The sequence below is a fragment of the Solanum dulcamara genome, chromosome 6 (genome assembly GCF_947179165.1).
Source record: "Solanum dulcamara chromosome 6, daSolDulc1.2, whole genome shotgun sequence".
In the NCBI taxonomy this organism is placed as follows: domain Eukaryota; kingdom Viridiplantae; phylum Streptophyta; class Magnoliopsida; order Solanales; family Solanaceae; genus Solanum; species Solanum dulcamara.
This window is the reverse complement of record NC_077242.1, coordinates 34,089,275-34,110,340: the sequence shown is the minus strand read 5'-3', so window position 1 is coordinate 34,110,340 and position 21,066 is coordinate 34,089,275. Positions and strand designations below refer to the sequence as shown.

The window sequence follows — 21,066 nt, the reverse complement described above, 5'->3', positions numbered from 1 at the left end:
TCTCCAACTTCTTCCAAATTCTTATAACCATATTTCCAATTTTCCTTACCATGGGGTATTGCATTCTCCTTTCCTTAGAGTCGTTTGATAGCGTTATAGATTATCCAGCTCACATGGTAACTCTTAAGAAGCTTAATAGTTCTTAAGAAGTCTTAAGAAGCTTTAATAAGCTTTAAGAAACTTAAGAGGCTTACGATCCTTCCAAGGAACTTAAGAGCCTTTCAAGAGACTTAAGAATGCATTCCAAGGTCAAAAGTACAGGGTGTAACAGTCGTGACTAGTGTCCGAGTTGGACACTCGTATACATATCTGTTAGACTTCGTCAAACTAAAACCAAATACCATATGGAGGCTTTGTGAAAACATGATGTCATCTCAAGCATTACCTACGTGTATCAAGGTAACCTGTCTCCTGAGGAGGCGCAATCAAATTAAAACATCCTAATACACGAGCCGACAAGACTGCCACTACGAATAGGAATGTCCCAAAATACAAATCATATAGGCATAACCGAATACATATACACGCAACCCACACATATGTATACATACCTCTAAGAGTATCAACAATATCATATGGCGGGACAAGGCCCCGCCGTACCCCTGAATAAATATATATATACATCAAAAAGGGGTTTATACCAAAAGTCTAAGCTCCGAGATAAAGGAGCACACCAAGATATTTGAATAGGAATCCTAGGCTGCTGAATCACCAAAGCTAGTACCTGTACCTGCAGGCATGAAACGCAGTCCCCCCGAAGAGAGGGGGTCAGTACAAGATATGTACCGAGTATGTAAAATATGAAATACAATAGAAAATATCATAACTAAAGTAGAGAGCCCAGGAGACAAGTATGATAATCAAGAACTCACTGTACCTGTGCCTTATGAAGCAAATTATGCATATCATTATCATATACCGTACCATTTCCATTATGGGACTCGGTGCCATAATCGTATCATCATATTATCATATCATCATATACATATACTATACCATACCCAGCCCTCTAATAAGGGACTCGGTGAATAAATTCATGTACAAGTATACCGTACCCAACCAATCATGGGAATCGATGCCATAACCATATCATTGCATCATTATATCATCATATATCGTATCCGGTCCTCTAGTGAGGGACTGGGTGATGATGTAATAAAGTTGTGCATGATAACATACCCGGCCTAGGACTCGGTGAAAAAGGTAATAACAGTATGCACGAGTAGAATATCATCAGCAACCATATACAATTAGATCATCGCCTAAAACTCAATAGAATAATCAAAATGAACCATTATTTGAAAATCAAGACAATAGTCATCTCAAGTACCTTTTGAATGTCACTATGAAATATACCAAATGTGAATTATATCGAAATTTGAGTTATACCCAAAATAGGACGGCTGGAATCATACACATGTATCAAGACATAATGATATAAATTCTGGGAATCAAGAACCTTATCCATCCTAGTATCTCTAAGAATATGAGCTTCTTTGGAATTTATACATTCGTCGTCCATTTGTTTCATATGGATCATGCCAAAAGAAAGAAGGGATAGACTTTACATACCATACGTCGTCCAAGGAACTCAACTTAATTACGAACTTTTCACAATTAGTATGCCAAACCTATAATCGTAAGACTATGCACGTGATTTAAGAAGGCTTTTGTATATCATATGTATTAATAAATAACTTAATTCTAAAATGAAACGGGCAGCATCTCCCCTATATCATTAGTATCTCCCAATTCGGTATATCACCACAACAACCCAACAACAAATAAATCTCAAAAATACAACAATATACTTAATTTACTACAATAATCCATCCAATATATATCCTTAAAATCAATCCCTTAAACTTTTATTTCTAACGGAATTTTGACAACATTTCCTTTCTATTCTGAACAATCCCAATACCTCAATTCAGCTAACAAATCATTAATATCAACATTAACAAAATACCCAACATTTATTCGCAATAATCTAACTAAATCCACCAAGTACTCCATCCAAATCAACATCAAATCCCCAACTACTTAATACAAAATATACGACAATTACATCAATATTTCCAATATTCTAATCGCCAAATCTATCAATAAACATGTAAATGACATCACGGACAACTTAAACATACCTTATGTAGTCCATAACCACGAAATCAACACCATCCAAAGCTAATTTTTGATTCAAAACGATGATAATAACTTGTTCTTCACTTCACTCTTCACGGGCTTCGAGATTTGGCGCCTCGAACTTGATCAAACTCCCGCTTTCTCTCTCTAACCTCTCCTCTTTCTCTTTCTAACCTTCCATAAGCTTGCTGAATATTATCATGTTGTTATGACCTGTTGTGACAAAGGGTGGTGGAGTGGTCCTGCCACGTGTCCATCACTTGTCAGACTCTCTACTTGCGGCCAACATCTTTGTTCAGTAAAATAGTCATATCTCTTGATATCAATATAGAATAAATTCACATGAACTATGGTTAGAAATATAATTCAATTAACTAAAACTTTCAGTTTAGGATTTTTCCCAAATTTCCAAATAATTATGGGGTTATAGTCTCCCCAAGTCAGATCACCCGAAAATGTAACTTAAAAACATCTTTTTGGAGGGCTTACACTTGAATTTGGCTCAAGGGTTCTTCTAGAGTTGTGTTTAACTTCACATATATGGTCCATATAACTTATCATATGTCCTTTTTATAAAAATCCCATCATGTGGGCCTCACCTAAACTTACAGTTATGAGGGCTATATATCTTTTAACATATCAATTGTAGTTGCCAAATTCAGCAAATTAAAGAGTCAAGTTATTAAGGTAAGATTTGATCATATTCTACACGTTTTAAATAGACTTGTTATAAATTGGTAGATATGAATTAAATACATGGAATTATGTATGTTGATGTTGAAGTGTTGTTGAGCCATGTAAGGGGGCTATTGTAGTTGGAATTGATGAATTAATTTTAAGTAGTATTTTGGTTGTTGTTATCATGAATTATGTGATGAGAGTGAAGGAATTTAATGGTTAAAGTTGAGGTTGAATTTGTTTTGTAGGTTGTTGCAGAACTTGTGGTGATATTAACATGGTTTTCTTGCATATGAATGAATGATGTTGTGGTTGTGTGTGGGCTGGTATAAATCACAAATTTGGATGAAAATATTGTATAGAATAACATATGAGAAACATAGACGGTTTTCTTGGTGTATTCATAGGTGTTCATAAGATTACCGGGCATCTCTTTATGTTGTGGTTAGGGGCTATTTTGATATGTTGTTGTTATTCTTGTTGAGCTTGGAAGATTAATGATAAGACTATATGTTGTGTTGTATGTTGGTTGGGTTGTTATAGGGTTGTTTAGATGAAAATGTTATGACTATGGATCATTAAGAATAACTTGAATATGTGGTAGTCGTATGTGGATTGTTATCGAATGTTGTGAATGTGGGACTATTTAAAATATTATGTGGGTTGTTCAGAGTCTCCTTGAATCTTATCTTGGCTAGCCGTAACATGGCATTTGAACGTGTGATTGTTGATGTTACTTGATGGTTGTATGGCTGACTAGGATCTGAAAGAAGTGAGCTATATAGGGGAGGTGCTGTCCAATTATCTAGAAATAACCTAATGATAAAGTACGTTTAATACATTTTCATAGTTTAACCATAGTGCTTAACTTCTTAATATAGGTTGAGGCACTATGTGCAACGTATATGTATTATGGCGAATAGGCGCTAAAGGTATGTAAAGCCTACCTCTTCTTACTTTTGGCATGTCTTAGATATTTCATGAGATAAAAAAGGAAAATGATTATTGTTGAAAGTTGAGGAAAGTTTAATTTTTAAACCAAACTTCGAGGGAGAAAATGATTTTGACCTTATTAAATTGATAACTGAAAAATGAGGTGTCTTTGTATTTTAAAAAGATTACAAAATTTTGATAATATTAATTGATCCCAAAATAACTTAATTAAGTTTTTAAGTGACTTTGACCCTTTCTTTAGTAAAAAGTCACCAATATTAAAAATAAGTTTAAAAAGATGACTCTCATTCAATTTTCCACTAATACTTTTGGACCGATTCCGAAATTATAAAGTCAAAATAGAAAGGAAAAAAGGCCTAATTGGAGGAGAGCAAGAAGATGGGTTGCTTCGATTGCTTCGATGGAGGCAGCAAAAGAGAGCATAGGAGAGAAGAAGAACAATTAGCCTCCGAAGAAGCTCGTGCGAGAGCTGCCGAGGCCGCCCAAAAAAGGCAAATCTTTCTTTGCCCTACGAATGTGTCTTCTTATGTATAGTTATTGATGTATTGAATTATAATAAAGATAGAGAAAGGTCCATGGTTAGGCTGGGAAAGACCAAGCAGGGGCCTTCCCAGAATAAACAAATATTCTATGTCCTAATGCTTATCTACGCACATATGATTTGGGCTAAGAATCACCTTAAATTTACCAAAAGAGGGAATTTTTCGCTTGACCACAATCAATATATAAATGAACTAGAAATTTGTTCAGGGGCTTGAAAAGTTAACGTCCTCATAAAGAAACTCCCTTCATTTCATTTTCACTATTTCCTGAATACATCCTTTCAGTGACACAAGAGTTTCTGGAACAATGAAAACTGATGTAGATTGATAAACTGACTTTCAGGCCACAAGAGGCAGAGGGTTCTTTTCCTCAAATTCTTGGAATAAAACAGAGCGAAAAAAGAGAAAACAACTAGAAAGAGGGAGGTTCCAGATCTAACATTCTAAGCAACAAAAAATAAGCAACATCATTCACATCCTTCTCATTATGCCTTAGTCTATTTATGCTATTCTGTATAAGGCTGAACTTATCCCATTCTCTAAAGTCTTGGCAGAGGAGATATTCTTTTGGGATTTGGGACCTCATAGTGGTCCAAATACTTCTGCAATTGTTTATCCCTTTTGCTATGTCAAAGGGACTCTGATGTGTCCTGCTGATTTGTTACAATGTCGCCCCCGTGGAGTTGAACCTTGTCCCCAAGGTTCTCATCTAGAAACATATGCTGCAATGTAGTAGTGTCCTCCCACATAGTATCAGAAGTGGGAAGGCCTAACCATTTAACAAGGCATTGATGTATCTTATCGCCACCCCTTGAGATTGTGCGTGTCTGCAAGATATCTTCAGGAGTAAGGACTATGGATGATGACTGATCCAAAAGATCAATTGGAGTAACTTGATGACATGGATTCCCCAGACACTTTCTTAGAACAGAAACATGAAAGACATGATGAATCTTGGAAGAATGAGGAAGTTCTAGCTTATAAGCAACCTCGCCAATTCTTTGAATTAATTGGCAGGGTCCAAAAAAGCATCTACTCAATTTAGTATGGCGCTGCAAGTGTAAAGAGAGTTGACGATAAGGATGAACATAGACATAGACCCAATCACCAACATTGAAAACCACATCCCTGCGATGTTTGTCTGCGTTAATCTTCATACGCTCCAAGGCCTGCAGCACATTGGCCTTCAAAACAGCTAAGACTTCCATCTCGCTGGAGAAAAGAGGCAGACACAACAGTATTAGTCAAACTATTCCTGATAAATCTGGAAACAATTGGAGGGGCATGACCATAAACTACTTCAAATGGAGTTAACTTAGAGCTGTGTTGGTATTATGTATTATACCAAAATTCTGCCCAAGGTAACAGGGAAAACCAAGTGGATGGAGTATCATAAGCAATGCACCGAAGATACATCTCTAAGCACTTATTACGAGCCTCGGTTTGGCCATCTGACTGGGGTTGAAACGCTGAACTCATAGCAAGCTGAGTCCCTTGGATTCTGTGCAGTTCTTTCCAAAACTCAGAGAGAAATAGGGGATCCATTTAAACGAACAAAACAAACACTAGAACAACTTTTGGCTAGTAAAATTGGTCGGCAGCGCAATGAAGTGGCCATATTTGGAGAGACCATATATAATCACCAATATAACAGCACGACCTTGCGATGGAGGAAGTCCAATTATGAAATCCATTGAAATATCTTCAAAAATAAACATTTGAATTGGGCAATGGGGATAACAAACCAGCAGGCTTCACGGTCGAGTCTTTCATTTGTTGACAAGTTTGACACTCCAAGACAAACTTCTGTACATCGGCGCACATTCCCGTCCAATGGAAATTGGAAGAAAGACGATGTAATATGCACGAGACACCAGCATGACCCCAACTTTGGAAGAGTGGAACTCAACAAGCAACAAGGATTGAAGGTTAGCATCTTGAGTAATAACCAATCGATTTCGAAACAGAAGTAGTCCTTCTTGAAAAGAAAAATGTGGTAGAGAAGTGGTATGTGTATTCAATTGTTGTCGTAATGTGATTAAGCCTTCATCAGTTTTGTTCAAGCACGTTATTGGTCTAGCAAGGCCAATTCAGTGACGATAAAGTCAAAGCTTGAAGAACAAGAACTCATGACAAGGCATCTGCAGCTGAGTTAAGTTTTCCTGACCGATAGCAAATCTCAAAATCATAGCCAGTAAGTTTACTTAGCCGACAATGCTGCTCCAGAGTGTATTACTTGGCTGGTGAGGGACTTTAAGGGTTGTTGGTCAGTGATGATTAGAAAACGACGATCCAACAATTATTGTCGCCATTTTTGAACGACTTGAGTGATGGCAAACATTTCCCTATTGTAGATAGAAGAAACTTGCATCCTAGTGGAAAGCTTTTGACTGAAAAATGCAATAGAATGACCCTCTTGGGATAGAACTGCTCCTATCATTGTGCTAGACACATCAGTTTCCATAGCAAATACTTTGGAAATATCTGGTAAAGAAAGGATAGGGACTGAACTCAAAGCCTATTTAAGTTGAAGAATGCAGCTGATGTCAAATCAGTCCAAATAAAAGTGTCTTTCTTCAACAGGTCTGTAAGAGGAGAAGCTAACTGTGCACCTTTGACAAAATGACGGTAGTAGCCCGTCAAGCGTAGAAAAAACTTGAACCTCCTTGAGTGAGGTAGGCAAAGGCCAAGAAAGTATGGCTGTGATCTTCTTAGGATCTACATGAAGGCCTTTATATGAGAGAATGTGCCCCAAATAAGCAATAGAAGGACTAACCAAAATGACATTGGAACGCTTAACCACCAAAGAATTATGCCTGAGAGTGTCAAATACAGATTGCAAGTGAGCCAAATGGTCCTGCCAAGATTGGCTATACACAAGAATGTCGTAAAAAAAACAACATAAATTGATGAAGGAATCGTTTAAAAATAGAATTCATGGTGGATTGGAAAGTGGAGGGAGCATTTGACAGGCCAAATGGCAAGACACTGAATTCATAATGGCCTTCATGGGTGCGAAAAATAGTTTTCTCGATGTCCGGTGGGTAAAGGTGAATTTGGTGATAACCAACCAAAAGGTCCAGTTTAGAGAAAAAACAGGCATTGGGTAATTTGTCGAATAATCATCAACTGTTGGTATAAGAAATCTATCTTTGGCGGTGATGAAATTTAGGGCACGATAATCGACACAGAAACACCATGTTCCATCCTTCTTCCAAACCAAAAGAACAGGAGATGAATATGGACTACGACTGGGGCGAATGATGCCTGTTTTAAGCATTTTTGAAACCTGCTGTTTTATTTCAGCCTTTTGAAAATGGGGATAGTGATATGGGTTAACATTGATGGGGAAACACCAGGTAAAAGTGGAATACGATGATTCTGAGGTCGGGTAGGTGGCAGGGTTGTTGGTGGCTGAAAAATATCAGTGTAGCAATTGAGGAGTGAAAAAAGGGCTGGAGGATGGTCTGTGATGGTGGTGGAACTGGAAGTGTTTAGATTGAGAAGGAAGATATAAGCAATGGAATTAGTCCGAGAAAGCTGCGAAGGGTGGAAACATTAATTTGAGCTGGAGAAGAAACCGGGTCACCAATCCAAATAATGCACTGCCCAGCGATAGTAAATGAGAATAAGCGCTTCACATAGTCTATGACACTCGGTCCCAAAGTTGCTAGCCAAGCAACACCCAAAACTAAATCAGAGCCATAGAAATCAATGATAAAGAAAGTGGTGGTGAATGAATAACCCTGAATAGTGATAGAAGTGTCATGAATGATCCCAAGGCAGACTAGTGTTTGCCCATTACCAACCACAACAGAAAAATCCAAAGAACGCTGAATTGGATGTCGGAGCTTCCTCGCAACTCGTGGATTGATAAAGTTATGTGTCCTACCACCATCAATGAGAATTTGTGCTAGTAACCCCTTAATGTAACCTGTAAAACGAAGAGTACTTAGTGTAGTCCGCCGAAAAAGGCATGAAGACTGATGGTAAGCAAAGAGGGTGTTTCTGGTGACACCTCTGAGGAAAGGGCTTCAGAAGGCGGTGGAGATAACTCTGGTGATGATTCATCACTGGGTTCCTCATCGGGAATAAAAAGGAAAAGATGAGGTGGCCTCGAGCAACGATGACCTCTGTGTTATTTCGCATCACATATTAAAACAAAGACCTAGTTCACGCTTGTGTTGAATCTCAACTTGTGAGAGTTTTTAAAAAGGAACACAGCCAACTCCAGGGAGAGATGCTGCCGGAGAGTGTAAAGATTGCTAAAGAGGTGGGTTGGATTTAGGACTCAATGGGAGTGGCTGTGAAGAATAGGCAGTAGGCGATTTAGAAAAAGATGTGGGCTGGGTAAAAAAAATTTGGGTTGGGCCAAGTGTTTTTGTTCTTGTAAGAATGCCACCCCAATGGCTTCATGAAGGTCAGCAGCCTTGAAGGATAGAACATACCATTTAATATCTGGATGAAGCCCAGATGTGAAACAATGCTTTAGCATCGGCGGGGACATTTCAGTCGTCCTATTTGCAAGTGTCTTAAATTGAGAGAGATAGTCATGAACAGATGAAGTCATTTGTAATTTAGCAAGCAAAACTCTCCGGTAACTCAAGTGATTTCTTCCCAAAACGAGTCACAAAAGCTTTCATAAAGTGATCCCAACCACATAATTGGTGATTCTGGTACATCCGTTAGAGCCAATCTCTAGAATAACCTTCAAGGAAGAAAGAGCAGATATTAATACGATGTTCATTGGAAACAACATAGGCTTCGAAATACTGTTGGGCTTGGAATATCCAACTCTCGGCAGTGGTATTGTCACACTTTGGCGAATCAATCGGAGCAGGTTTTCTGTGTAACTCTGAATTTGTCCCATTCTCTAATGGCTTGGTAGAGGAAATATTCTTTTGGGATTTGTGACCACATATTGGTTCGAATACTTTGGCAATTGTTTATCCTTTTTGCCACGTCTAAGGGCCTTTGACGTGTCTTGCTGATTTGTTACAGTTTCAAACTATAATCTTCCCATTTTACCCTTAATGACACACTTTTATAGCCACTGAAATCTCATGGAATATTTAAGAACAAGCGGACAGAGTAAAACTTTCCCTGCATCAAATCCATAGCAGATAATTCCTTTCGAAATGACAAAAAAAGGATTCAGTTACATTCATAAAGGACATGTATACAATGCATGAAAATCCTCATTGGCTTATATTGCTTGATAGATTTTCATGCATCTTCGTTACTTTCTTAATACCTACTGTTTAGTCCTTGTAAATTTTATAGGTACTTCTGTGCCCGAGAGGACTGATGAGAGTGTGTGTGTGTGTGTGTATATATATATATATAGTTTTAAAAGCATAATAGATGATGATCCACTTCTTCCTCCTTTCTCATGTTCCCAAACACAGTACCAATAAGGGCTACAATAACAAACCCAGTGCAATCCTACAAAGTGGGGTCTGGGGAGGGTAGAGTTTATGCAGACCTTACCACTGCCTCTCCGAGGTAGAGAGTCTGTTTCCAAAAATGTACCAATAAGGGGTGAGAGGAAGAAAAGTTGAGCCCTTTAGTTATACATAGAGCTCCCTTAGGCATATAATACAATTAACTGCTAAATCTGTATAGGCAATATTTTAGTTTGTACATTCTATCTGATTATTACTAACCATGTGGAGTTTATAGAGATTGATATCTGTATAACCATAATCTCAAAAATCGGAGCTCAAGCGCTTCATCAAAACATGTACTGGGTCATGCATATAACATTAATTTCGTTATAACGAAGCACGGAAGGCATGAGATGTACCTCCCAGGAAAGATACATAAATGTGACAAAGGATGCCTGTTCTCATCCTAAGTACAAGCATAGAATATCTCACACTTGGTATTTGAACTTCTTAAGTTGGTGAATTCATAATATTACATTCATATTATGCAGCTTCCTCTCACATTATCAGTTTACTGGTGCTGCTATACCAGATCTTCAAAATAAAATGTTCTCTTGGCCTGAATTATCTATTGTTGTAACAGGCAAGAACAATATGAAAAATCTGCTGCAGGAAGAGCAGCACGTGCACAAATGGCAGCTGCTGCCAAGCAAGCAACGAATGCAAACCAAGGAGAACCAGTTCTTAAGGTACTTTCCTTCTTACTAATTACTGATGGTTGCCGTTTTCTCTACTATATACTTACTATTTTTAATTGTATCTACTTCTTGTATTAGTTAAAAACAGTACTCAAAGTTTTAGATTCCTCTATCATTGGCCCAGTATCCTTTCTTTTGAGATTGATGCTTTACATGTCAAGTTTAAATACTCAAAGATATCTGAAAATAATACTTTGAGGTTGATCCGGTTACAATTATCTGGATGCAGTGGCAGATGGGATGAGCATTAGCTCTCTTAGGTTAGCTTCTTCCGTTCATTGTAAGTATCATGACTAACCAAATTTCTAATATTTTTTCTCTTAGTTCTTACTCCTTCTGTTCCTTTTTATGTGGCACTCATTCCTTTTTAATTTGTTCCTAAAAGAATGACAACTTTCTATATTTGGAAACAATTTAACTTTAAACTTCATCTTACTCTCAATGACAAACTTTTATAGCCATAGAGAAGTTTATAGCATGTTTAAGGTCACAACTTCCAAAAGTCTTCATTTCTTTTTTAAACTTTGTGCGCAGTAATACAGACACATAAAATAGAACTGATTGGTGTTTATATGTAGTCTTGTGCATTTGAAGATTGAAGCATACTTTTGCATGTGTGAACTAAAGGAATTTTGTTATGTCACATAATGAATCATTATATCGTGGTACATGTACATTATTTAACTTTTAAAAAGTCTTCATCTTGAGAGTAAGTAACATCTCAAGTGGAAATACAATTAAGCATATTCTGGCCTGTCTCCTGTTGCTGCAGGTCTTTTGTTATTTTGTGGTCATCCTTCAGATTCCTCACCATTGTCTATCTTTAAATCAAACCAATCACAGCCCCCCAACCTTTTCTTCCAATGGAAGTGTTCCTGTGTCCAAGTTTTGGCGAAGACATCTTAGGTATCTCTTCCTGTCTTTTCCACAACAGATGACATGAAGTGTTCGGCTTTGTATGAAAACTACAGTGCCTTCACTGTATCTTCTTTTAATGCAATTCAAAGTAAGACTCTGTGACTGAAATACAGGAGACATCAAGACTTGTTTAACTTTACTGAACATTTACGTTTGTTACATTCCCACATTTGAACAAAAATGATCTTTTCCATGGGGCAAGGGTCTGTTGTCATTAGAGTATTTGGAATGCTGCAGTGCATTCTGGGACTGCTTTTATTACTGCCTATAGATAAGTTATCTCTTTATAAATGGTACTTCAATTCATAAACTTTTCAAATCAGCTTAAGTTTCCATATGAGAAAGAACTGAAATCTTGAATTCTTCACTTTTGGTGCTTCACCCGTGTTGACACACCATGGGTGTGGGATCTGTAACTGATCTGATCAACTAATTTTGAGTACTTTGGCCAAAATCGATGGAGAAATTTCGGACAGATTCAATGAGTTCTGTAATCGAAACAAAAGCTAAGGTGAAATATAAGAAAATGGAATTTCTATGTCACTCCTTTTTCTTTTATGTCCTTCAATATGTTTTCCTCAAGTTTTCCACCTAATACTCATAATTTTGGTTTCATGACTATTTTTAGATATTTGAATTTTTAGCCAAATCTTTGTACCTGTATTCATACTTGAATCTATATTCCTGAATCTTAATATTTAGATCATGAAGGATCCGACCTCTAGATCTGCACCCGTATCGGACACCCATAACCAATTCCAAGCAACCTAGATGCTTTCTGCCCATTATTAAACTCAACTTCAATGCATTTTGTATTTTGAATTCTTGCACACAGATTAGTAACGTAGTAGTTTGGTTGGTGGTAGGGGCAAGATTGATCTTGCATTTTCTGTTGGTAGCATATGCTAAGTTGGTTTCTTTGTCAATCCATTGATGGCCGAGCAGAAATTTCCTTTTGGGAATAAATAGGATTCAAACCCAAAAACATGCTTGACTGCTCCTCAGCAAACTGGATCATATTGGCTGATGACTGAGGTTTTTCTGATCTGAACTCTCCTAGGGTAGAAATACAACGAATTTTAGGAAATAATGTGTCACGGCCTTGGACTTTGAATAAGCACATTGTGCTGCACATGAAAACTCCCTCACGATGCCAAGTCAACTTTACTACACTCAACATCGCTAAGGGAATAATACTACTAAATAAAGGCGAGAGATTTGTCACAAGGAAGCTTTTATTTTACATGAGACTTGGATGATTCCTTGATTGATAATTTACAAATAATGGCCACCTAGGGGCTAATATGTAAATATTAATTGTTATACAAGTCCTTCAAGATTTACAAGTAAGTCACCTCTCTAGAATTTTTTACTTGTCTTGAATCTTCCAAGATATTCTTCCTACCAAATCCATAAATATCTAGAGCAATCCTAAGGAAACTCTAGAATATTCCACCAAGAGCTACTCTCCATCATATGTATGTGTGAACCTCATGCCTGACAACATATGTGCCAAATGGTGCTTAGGTGGCATGATGATACGGGGTCATAACAAATTCCATTTGTGGAAACAAGTAGAGGAAGCGAGCATTTTGTGATTCGTGTTGAAGCTTTAATTTTTTCCTAGTCTTAGTTTTCATTTTCTTTTTCTTTTCTTCTTCAGGTGCTGAAGTTCTCCTTTGAGCTGAAGTTTGATATCCAACAATCTGTTTGTGGTGAGGTGAGCAGTTGTAAATATGTTGCTCTTATTTAATTTAGTGTTTTCTCCAATCTATCTGTAAACTGAAATGAGAATAAATCTGACAATTTGTATTTCCAATCTTCGACCAGTCAATTTACTCTTCCTGTCTCCATTCTTGCATGATCTCTTGTTTGTGTACAGCAAAGTGGTTGAAACATACCTTTACCTAAACCTGTGATTCTTGTTCAACAATAGGTTATGTTTGCTTTATCTTTCTATGGTTACAAAATGTTCCTGAAATAAACCCGATTTCCAACTCATGCGCGCGCGCACACACACATATATATATATTATAATCACTGAATACAAGTTACAACGTAGAATACGCACAACAAAATAATAACACTAAGGAGAGATTAACGGGAAAGAAGTAACCAGAAGGAGATGAGATACAAGACCATAGAAGGGAGATGAGATCAGAAAACCAAAGCTTTGACGTAGTAATTTGCATAACTGCTCTTCTAACTCTTAGTCCTTTTTAACAAATAGTAATTGCGCCTAGATCACTAATATTTTACTCGGTCTAATAGTTATAACTAAATCAATCTCATTCATCATTGTTAGCCCATAAGCCCTTACTGAGTCGGCTTGGTTCAAAATAGTTCAAGATTGGGTATATTAGTACTAGATAATAACATATTCGTAGTTGACTTGTGAGAAAATACATAAAACCCTTTCAAACTTGTCCACTTAACTTAGTATAGCATTTTAAACTTTACAGATGTTTATGTACCCCCTATTCTAGTTTAGAGTGAAATTGATGCTTCCTTTCCGAAACAATTCCAGTTAATATTCAAGAATGTTATACACGTTTCCAACACGTATTACACTATTTTTTTTATGCTTTTTAAAATCACTTTTGAAAGTTTTTCCTTCTTTCTTCTCTTTCCCATATTTTAGGAAAAAGATCGTTTTTTTAGATCTTTTTCCCCTTACTCTTTAATATCATCGTAATTTTTTTGCTATCACTCTATATTTTAAAGAGGACTCCCCATTCATTAGATAGAGAAGATCACCAAGATTTCGCGATCCGCTGCTGAATTTATTCCAATTCCAAGAGCTCGGATCGAATCGGTATATAGGAACTCGAATTTTTGGTGCAATTGCCCGGTAATTGAGAGAATTAAATTTTACTAAAATTCAATTAAGTCCGTAGCGTCTACCAATTTCGCCATATCCCCCTTTCTTTTTGTTTTGAGATTAGGATCTCGATTCCTGGCACATGATTAATTTGTATGGGTCTCTCTTCCCTAGAATTAATTTTGAATTAATTGATATGAATCAACATACATATTCTTTTAGAGTCTAGATTGGAATAATAGCTTTATCCAGTTTGGCGCCTGCTGAACCGATCTTACTTAGGGTGGATGACCATCTTCTAATTGAAGATAAGCACCGAAAGTAAGAGAAGTGAGGCGTTCGGGACCTATTCTAGTAGAGGAACCAACATATTAGTTATCATATTTACAACACAGACGCTCTCTGTCTGTAATTCAAAGGGCTTTTCGACAAGATAGGTTATTGGTGAGATCGATATACAATTTACAGAGGAAAGTAAGGTATTGGGATTTGATTTTTCGGTGAAGGTGAGATTATTTTAGGCTCTACTTTTGAATCTTTGATTTGGACTGTAAGATAGTGTTTGACCATAGTTTTACAAATATTTTTGATAAATTATTTTTGGGTGAAGTTGAGTGAATTTTCACTATGGATTTGTCCATGGATTTTAGGAGAAATATTTGACTTTTTAAAGAAATATGATTTATATTCATAAATTCAAAAAATTATTTAAAAGATCTCTAAGTTTATATTATCATTTGATAATGAACATGCTTCGTGAAAAGTCATGATAGCAAACGCAATTAATATGCATCTGAAAAAGAGAGAGGAAGAAATCAAAAGAAAAATACCATTGATTTGTTTATGAAAAACTACTATTACTACTTGTAATTGGAAGTGATTTCAGAGAGTAAACTCAGATAAGAATGGTATAAAATATGTATTTAATTGTATAAATTTCGTATAATGAACTAGGACTAAATTTCAAAGTTTGGGGGTGTTTTTAAAAGTTTTCATATTATAAAATTTGGCCCAAATATAATTTTTTTTCTAGTATTTGAGAATTTTGGATTGTTTGCCAACAATATCTGTCAAGTTTTTTCATAAATATTTTTGGGAATATAACCAAAATATGATTTGAGAAAAAAGTGTTTTAATTAAGAGATAAGTGTCAAAAACACATTTGAACTATCATTTTTTTTGAGTTTCATACCTAAACTATTGAGAGTGAGTTTCATACCTAAACTATTACTTATTAATTTGAGAAACACATCTCTTTCTTTTATTCCACTTTTCTCATGGTGTGTGTACTACACACCCTTTTTCATTTAAAAATATTTGTTACATCACACTCCACATGAACAAAACATTTCACCTTAACAAAACTTATATAAATTATAAAATAAAAGATAATTTTCGTACCTCACTCCATCACTTTCTCTCAACCCCCCCACCCCAATTTTTTAGTTTTATTTTTATTTATTAATTTCTTTTATAATTTTTTTTTAAAAATTCTTACGTCATACCCCCCTCCCCCCTCACCTTCAAATAATATTTTAGATATTTTAATTTATTTTTTTCAAAAAATTCTACCCCGCCTCACCTAATCCTCCGCTTTCAAAATTTTTTCTCGTTTTGTTTTAAAATATAATGATTTTAGGAAAGAAATTTTAGTTGCCGTATGACTTTTCTTAAAATAAATTTTTTATTTATGTTATATTCGATACGCAAGTAGGAAAAAATATTTCTCTAAAAATATATGTACCTATCTAATACAAAACGAGAAAAAAATATATATAAAAATATATAAATTAAGAGAGGAGGGTTAGAAGTGGTGGGTATAATTTATTTTTTAAAATAAAAATAAAAATATTTTTTAGGAAGGAGTGGGGGAGGTAGTCACGTATGAATTTTTTTAAAAATATTTATAAAACAAATTTAAAAAATTTGAAAAATAAAATGATGAGGATTGAGTGGGGAGGAGGTGGTGGAATGCGTAAGAAAATTATTTTAAATTTTATTTTTTTTATAAATAATTTCTTTTTTTTTAAAAAGCAATTTCTTTTATAAAAATATAATTTCTTTTTTTTTGGGGGGATAAAAATACTTTAGTCTTTAACATTTAACTAATATTAATAATTTATTTAATTTTTGTTAAGGTCGAATATTTTATTCATGTGCAATGTCATGTGACAAATTTTTTTTTAAAAAAATTGAGGGAGTAGAGAGAGTGTATTACACACACCACTAATATGATGATACGATAATATGGTGATACGATTATGGCACCGAGTCCCATAATGGGCCGGGTACGGTATATGAAAATGATATGCATGATTTGTTCTGAAAGACACAGGTACAGTGAGTTCTTGATTATCATACTTGTCTCCTGGACTCTCTACTTCAGTTATGATCTTTTTTACTGTATTTCATGTTTTATATACTCAGTACATTTCTTGTGCTGACCCCTTTTCTTTGGAGGGGGGGGGATGCGTTTCATGCCTGCACGTACAAATACTCATTTTGGGGATCTGCCAGCTTATGATTTCCATTCAGCTGTTTTGGAGTGATCCATTGTCCCGGTGCCTAAAATTTTGGTACAGATCCTTTTGATGTATATATTTGGTTATCCAGGGGTACGACAGGGACCTGTCCCATTATATGCTACTGTTAATACTCTTAAGATGTTTGTAGACATATTTGTGGGTTGTGTATGGATGTTGTTCGATTGTGTTAGCATATCTTATTTTGAGACGTTCCCGTACGTAGTGACAACCTTATCGGCTTGTGTGTATATGTATATTTTGAGATGTTATGTGTAGTGAAAGCCTTGTCGGCTTGCGTATATATATGTAGTAGGACGTTCCCACATGCTATGACAGCCTCGTCGGCTTATGTACTGTATTACCCGTTGATAGTTGTGACTATATATATATATATGCGACAGTTCTGAGACTAGATTTTGGGGTCTTTATAGGTTCCATATTATGTTTAGTTGTGGCTTGATCATATAACTCACAGGTGTATATACGAGTGTGGTGCTAGGTCGTGACAACCTCGATCTGATATAATGGACAAGGTAACTCCATGAAGTCTTTCCAACTCACGAATATATAACTTAGCATAGTCTTTGGCATCATAAGAAGTCTTAACCGGTAGAAAATGAGCCAACTTAGTCATTCAATCCATAGCAGCCCAAATGGAATCGCAATCTTTCCACTTTTAAGTAGGAATTTCAATGTCTTGAACTAAACCTCCCAGTTTTTGATGCTCGACTTTAACTTGTTGGCAATTGTGACACTTAGCTACAAACTCCGCTATGTCCTTCTTCATACAATTCCACCAATATATTTCTCTCAAATCATGATACATCTTGGTAGATCCTATATGAATTGAATATTGAGAACTATGGGCCTCATTCAATATCAACTCTCTCAAACCATCAACATTAGGCACACACAACCGCCCTTGGTAGCAGAGTACACCATCTCCCCCTTGGGAGAAAGCCTCAATGTCTTTTTCAGAAATCGACTTCTTTAACTCAACTAACACCGGATCATGGTCTTGTACTGCCTTCACATCCTCCATAAGAGACAACTCCGAACCATTATGCACAAGGATGCCTCAATCATTAGAATCAACCTAATGCACACACAAACGTGCCTATCTATGAACATCCTTAACCAATTCTTTCTTACCTTCTTCAACATGTGCAACACTACTCATAGACAATCTACTTAGTGCATCGAAAACCACATTAGCTTTGCCCAGATGGTACAACACACTCATATTATAGTCCTTCAAAAATTCAAGCCATCTCCTTTGCCGAAGCTTCAAGTCCTTTTGCTTAGTCACATATTGTAAACTCTTATGGCCGGTGAAGACATCCACATGGACACCAGACATATAGTATCTCCAAATCTTCAAAACAAACACAATTGCCGCTAGCTCCAAGTCATGAGTTGGATAATTTCTTTCATGCACTTTAAGTTGCCTAGAAGCATAGGCTATCACCTTACTATGTTTCATCAAAAGACAACCAATTCCTACCCTTGAAGCATCACAATATACAACAAAACCATCGGACCCTTCCGGTATGGTCAAAATAGGAGCGGTAGTGAGACGATCTTTCAACTGTTGAAAACTCTTATCACAAGCTTCTGACCATTGAAACTTCACATTCTTTTGAGTCAACTTAGTCAAAGGAGACGAGATCGAAGAAAACCCTTCTACAAACCTTCTATAATATCTGGCTAGGCCCAAGAAACTTATAATATCCGAAGGGGACAACAGTCTAGGCCAATTCTTAACTGCCTCGATTTTCTTAGGATCAACCATAATCCCTTCACCAGACACAATGTGACCAAGGAAAGCCACCCAGCTTAGCCAAAACTCACACTTATTTAACTTGGCAAATAATTGCTTGTCCCCTAGAGTTTGCAACACAATCCTTAAGTGATTAGCATGCTCCTCCTCATTTTGAGAGTAAACCAAAATGTCATTAATAAACACAATTATGAACATGTCCAAATGTTGCTTAAACACCCTATTCATCAAGTCCATGAATATCGCGGGGGCATTGGTCAAACCAAATGACATATCTAAACCTCATTATGGCCATACCTTGTTCGAAATTCCATCATGGGAATATAACACTCCGTCGCCCTTAATTGGTGATAACCAAAATGGAGATCAATCTTGGAGAAGTAATTTGCCTCTTACAATTGGTCAAACAAATCATCTATCCTCAGAATTGGGTATTTATTCTTGATGATTACTTTGTTCAATTGCAAGTAGTCAATACACATACGTAGCGAACCATGCTTCTTTCTAACAAACAAAATGGGCATACCCCATGGGGATATACTTGGTCTAATAAAACCTTTGTCTAACAAGTCTTTCAATTGATCATTTAATTCCTTTAATTCCACCAGAGCCATTCGGTAAGGAGGGATAGAAATGGGTTGAGTATTAGGAAGAAGGTCTATGCCAAATTTAATTTCCTTTTGGGAGGAACACCGGATAGATCATCGAGAAACACATCTAGAAACTCATTAACAATGGGGATCGACTCTAGAGTAGAGGCTTCAAAATTTGTATCCCTAACCCTTAAAAAATGGTAGATACAACCCTTGAAAATCATTTTTCAAGATTTAAGGCATGAATTGAATTGACCTTTGAACACGAAATTACTACCCTTTCATTCTAGGACAAGCTTATTAGGAAATTGGAACTTAACCACTCGGGTTCTACAATGAATAGAAACATAACATGCATATAGTCAATCCATACCAAGGATAATATCAAAATCAGTCATAAAAAGCTCAACTAGATCACACAGAGTAACTTTATGGAAAATCGAAACCAAAGAACTTCTATAAACTCTTTTAGCCATAACCAACTCACCTATGAGAGTATAAACGGGAAAAAAGGTTATAACAATATTTTGAGGCTAACATCAAATCTCATGGCCAAATAAGGAGTAACAAAAGACAAATTTCCACCCAGATCAAATAAGGCATAAACATCATAGTGAAAGACCCGTAACAAATTGGTAACAACATTGGGAGTCTCCTCCACCTCTTGCCTACCATGAAGAGCATAAAATTGATTGTTGTGTTGACCACCTTTTGATTGCACTTGAGCACCTTGAGAAACTTGGCCTTGAGGATGACTATCTTTAACTTTGCATTCCTTATCATGATGACCTGGCTTACAACATCGATAAAAGACATTCAAACCCCCTAGACACTCAACCTTGTGGTTCTTTCCACACTTCTTGCATATGGGGGTCACTTGGCCAATAGGAGCACCCCCTTAAGGCTTAGGGATGGGCACCCTATCCTTGTTAAACCTTGGAGTAGTGGCATTTGAAGATCCTTGTCCAGAATACCTTTGGCGAAAATGAGGATGTCCACCACTTTTGGACTTAGCATGAGAAAAATCACCACCATCGGTCCTTGCCTTCTTGGACTCCCTAGCATTTCTTTCCTTAAGCTTTTCACTCTCTATTTTTCTGCATAGGTCATAAGTCTAGAGATGTCCATTTCCCAAATCAACATGACCGTCTTACACTCCATAGAGACCACATCCAACACACCTGACACAAACTTTCTCATACGAGCTCTTGGGTCGGCAACCATGAATGGAACATATTTTGACAATTGAGTGAACTTGAGGGCATACTCCCTCACACTCATACCACCCTGCTTAAGGTTGATGAACTCTTATACCTTGGCCTCCCTTAACTCCAATGGGATGAAGCGATCAAGAAACACTCTTTTGAACTCCTCTCAAGTCATGGGGATCCACCTCACTATGCCTCTCACTTTTCTATTGTTCAAATCAAATTTTAGCAACACCCTTCAATTGATACGTATCCAACTCCGCCCTGTCAATCGGGATAACCCTATAATATCCTCAATCTTGTGAATGCTATCAACGAACTCTTGTGGATCCTCTTCCAACTTGGAATCCCAAAACTTTGGAGGATTCATCCTTATGAAATCATGAACTACTGTTACCACCGTACCCATATTTGGGTTCATGGGAGAAACTACCTCACAATTGGCTTGATCCATAACAGCTGGACCAAGTACTTGAAAGGCCACTCGAAACTCAGCATTGGAGACTTGGTAATTCATGGGATCATTCAGAGTTTGTTTCTCCTATTCAACTATGTTCCTTCGAGCGGGGTATCTTGGTTGAGGCATTTTTTTGAAAATCGCAAAGAACAAGCATTAGAGGGAAATACTTAGAGACCAATCTACTGCACGACATAGATTATGAATGAAGTGAGATTTTCCTAAGATGTTTTGTAGCCTCCTAGTCATAGATGTGGTGTGCTTCACACAAATGAATAAGACTCTACTTAATGTGGCATGTTG

General features: G+C 36.6%; 1 protein-coding gene across 4 annotated transcripts; it reads left to right on the top strand.

Moving 5' to 3' along the window:
- The first annotated feature begins 4,089 nt into the window (after positions 1–4,089).
- Positions 4,090–13,234, top strand: LOC129893447 (uncharacterized). 4 transcript variants are annotated; one of them, XR_008767448.1, is made up of 5 exons: positions 4,090–4,265; positions 10,347–10,452; positions 10,691–10,721; positions 11,305–11,367; positions 13,043–13,234. XR_008767448.1 is itself a non-coding variant. In XM_055968982.1 (4 exons), exons 1-3 carry the CDS (start codon positions 4,153–4,155, stop codon positions 10,703–10,705), a joined length of 234 nt encoding a protein of 77 aa, XP_055824957.1. In that variant the 5' UTR covers positions 4,090–4,152; the 3' UTR covers positions 10,706–10,721; positions 13,043–13,234. The 4 variants fall into 4 exon arrangements, 2 of the variants coding, with proteins under 2 accessions (XP_055824957.1, XP_055824956.1); XR_008767447.1 differs by having other exon boundaries at positions 4,091–4,265; positions 10,691–10,741; positions 11,234–11,367; XM_055968982.1 differs by lacking the exon at positions 11,305–11,367.
- Positions 13,235–21,066: the final 7,832 nt, after the last annotated feature.